Consider the following 556-nt stretch of genomic DNA (forward strand, 5'->3'; position numbering starts at 1 on the left):
TACCAGCTCAACTGGGGCTTGGCAGGGTCTAGTGCATGGTGGCACCAGCTCTGGGTCCACCAAAACCAGTTCACTAGCAGTTTTGGGGCAGCTGAAGGACCTCGGGGTGCTGGTACCGACCCAGCTGGTGCCTGGCAGGGTCTGGTGCATGGTGGCACCAGCTCTGGGTCCACCAAAACTGGTTCCCTGGCAGCTGTGGAGCAGCTGGGTCACCCTGGTGTGCTGGTACCGACCCAGCTGGTGCCTGGCAGGGTCTGGTGCATGGTGGCACCCGTTCTGGGTCTACCAAAACTGGTTCCCTGGCAGCTGTGGAGCAGCTGGGCACCCTGGGGTGCTGGTACCAGCTCAACTGGGGCTCGTCAGGGTCTGATGCATGGTGGTACCAGCTGGTACCAGGTCCGGGTCCTGCAGAACCGGCTCCTGGGTGGGCTCTGTGGGTCAGCTGGGTTGGAGCGACGGTCTCTGCAGCATCAGGGTTGGGTTGCACCGTTTCCACCTGTTTTTGTCGTCCCCCCCCCCGCTTGGGGTGGAAATCCCGGCCGTGCATGGAACCCGC

General features: G+C 63.3%; 1 gene segment (V, D, J or C); it reads left to right on the plus strand.

Moving 5' to 3' along the window:
- Nucleotides 1–369: 369 nt before the first annotated feature.
- The window catches only part of LOC112962116, a 5,925-nt gene continuing 5,738 nt past the window's right edge, over nucleotides 370–556 (plus strand). The window contains 1 exon segment of the C gene segment in view: nucleotides 370–424. Within this exon segment, the coding sequence occupies nucleotides 370–424 (55 nt within the window).

This window comes from Apteryx rowi, unplaced genomic scaffold (genome assembly GCF_003343035.1).
Source record: "Apteryx rowi isolate R43461 unplaced genomic scaffold, aptRow1 scaffold_1414, whole genome shotgun sequence".
NCBI lineage: Eukaryota > Metazoa > Chordata > Aves > Apterygiformes > Apterygidae > Apteryx > Apteryx rowi.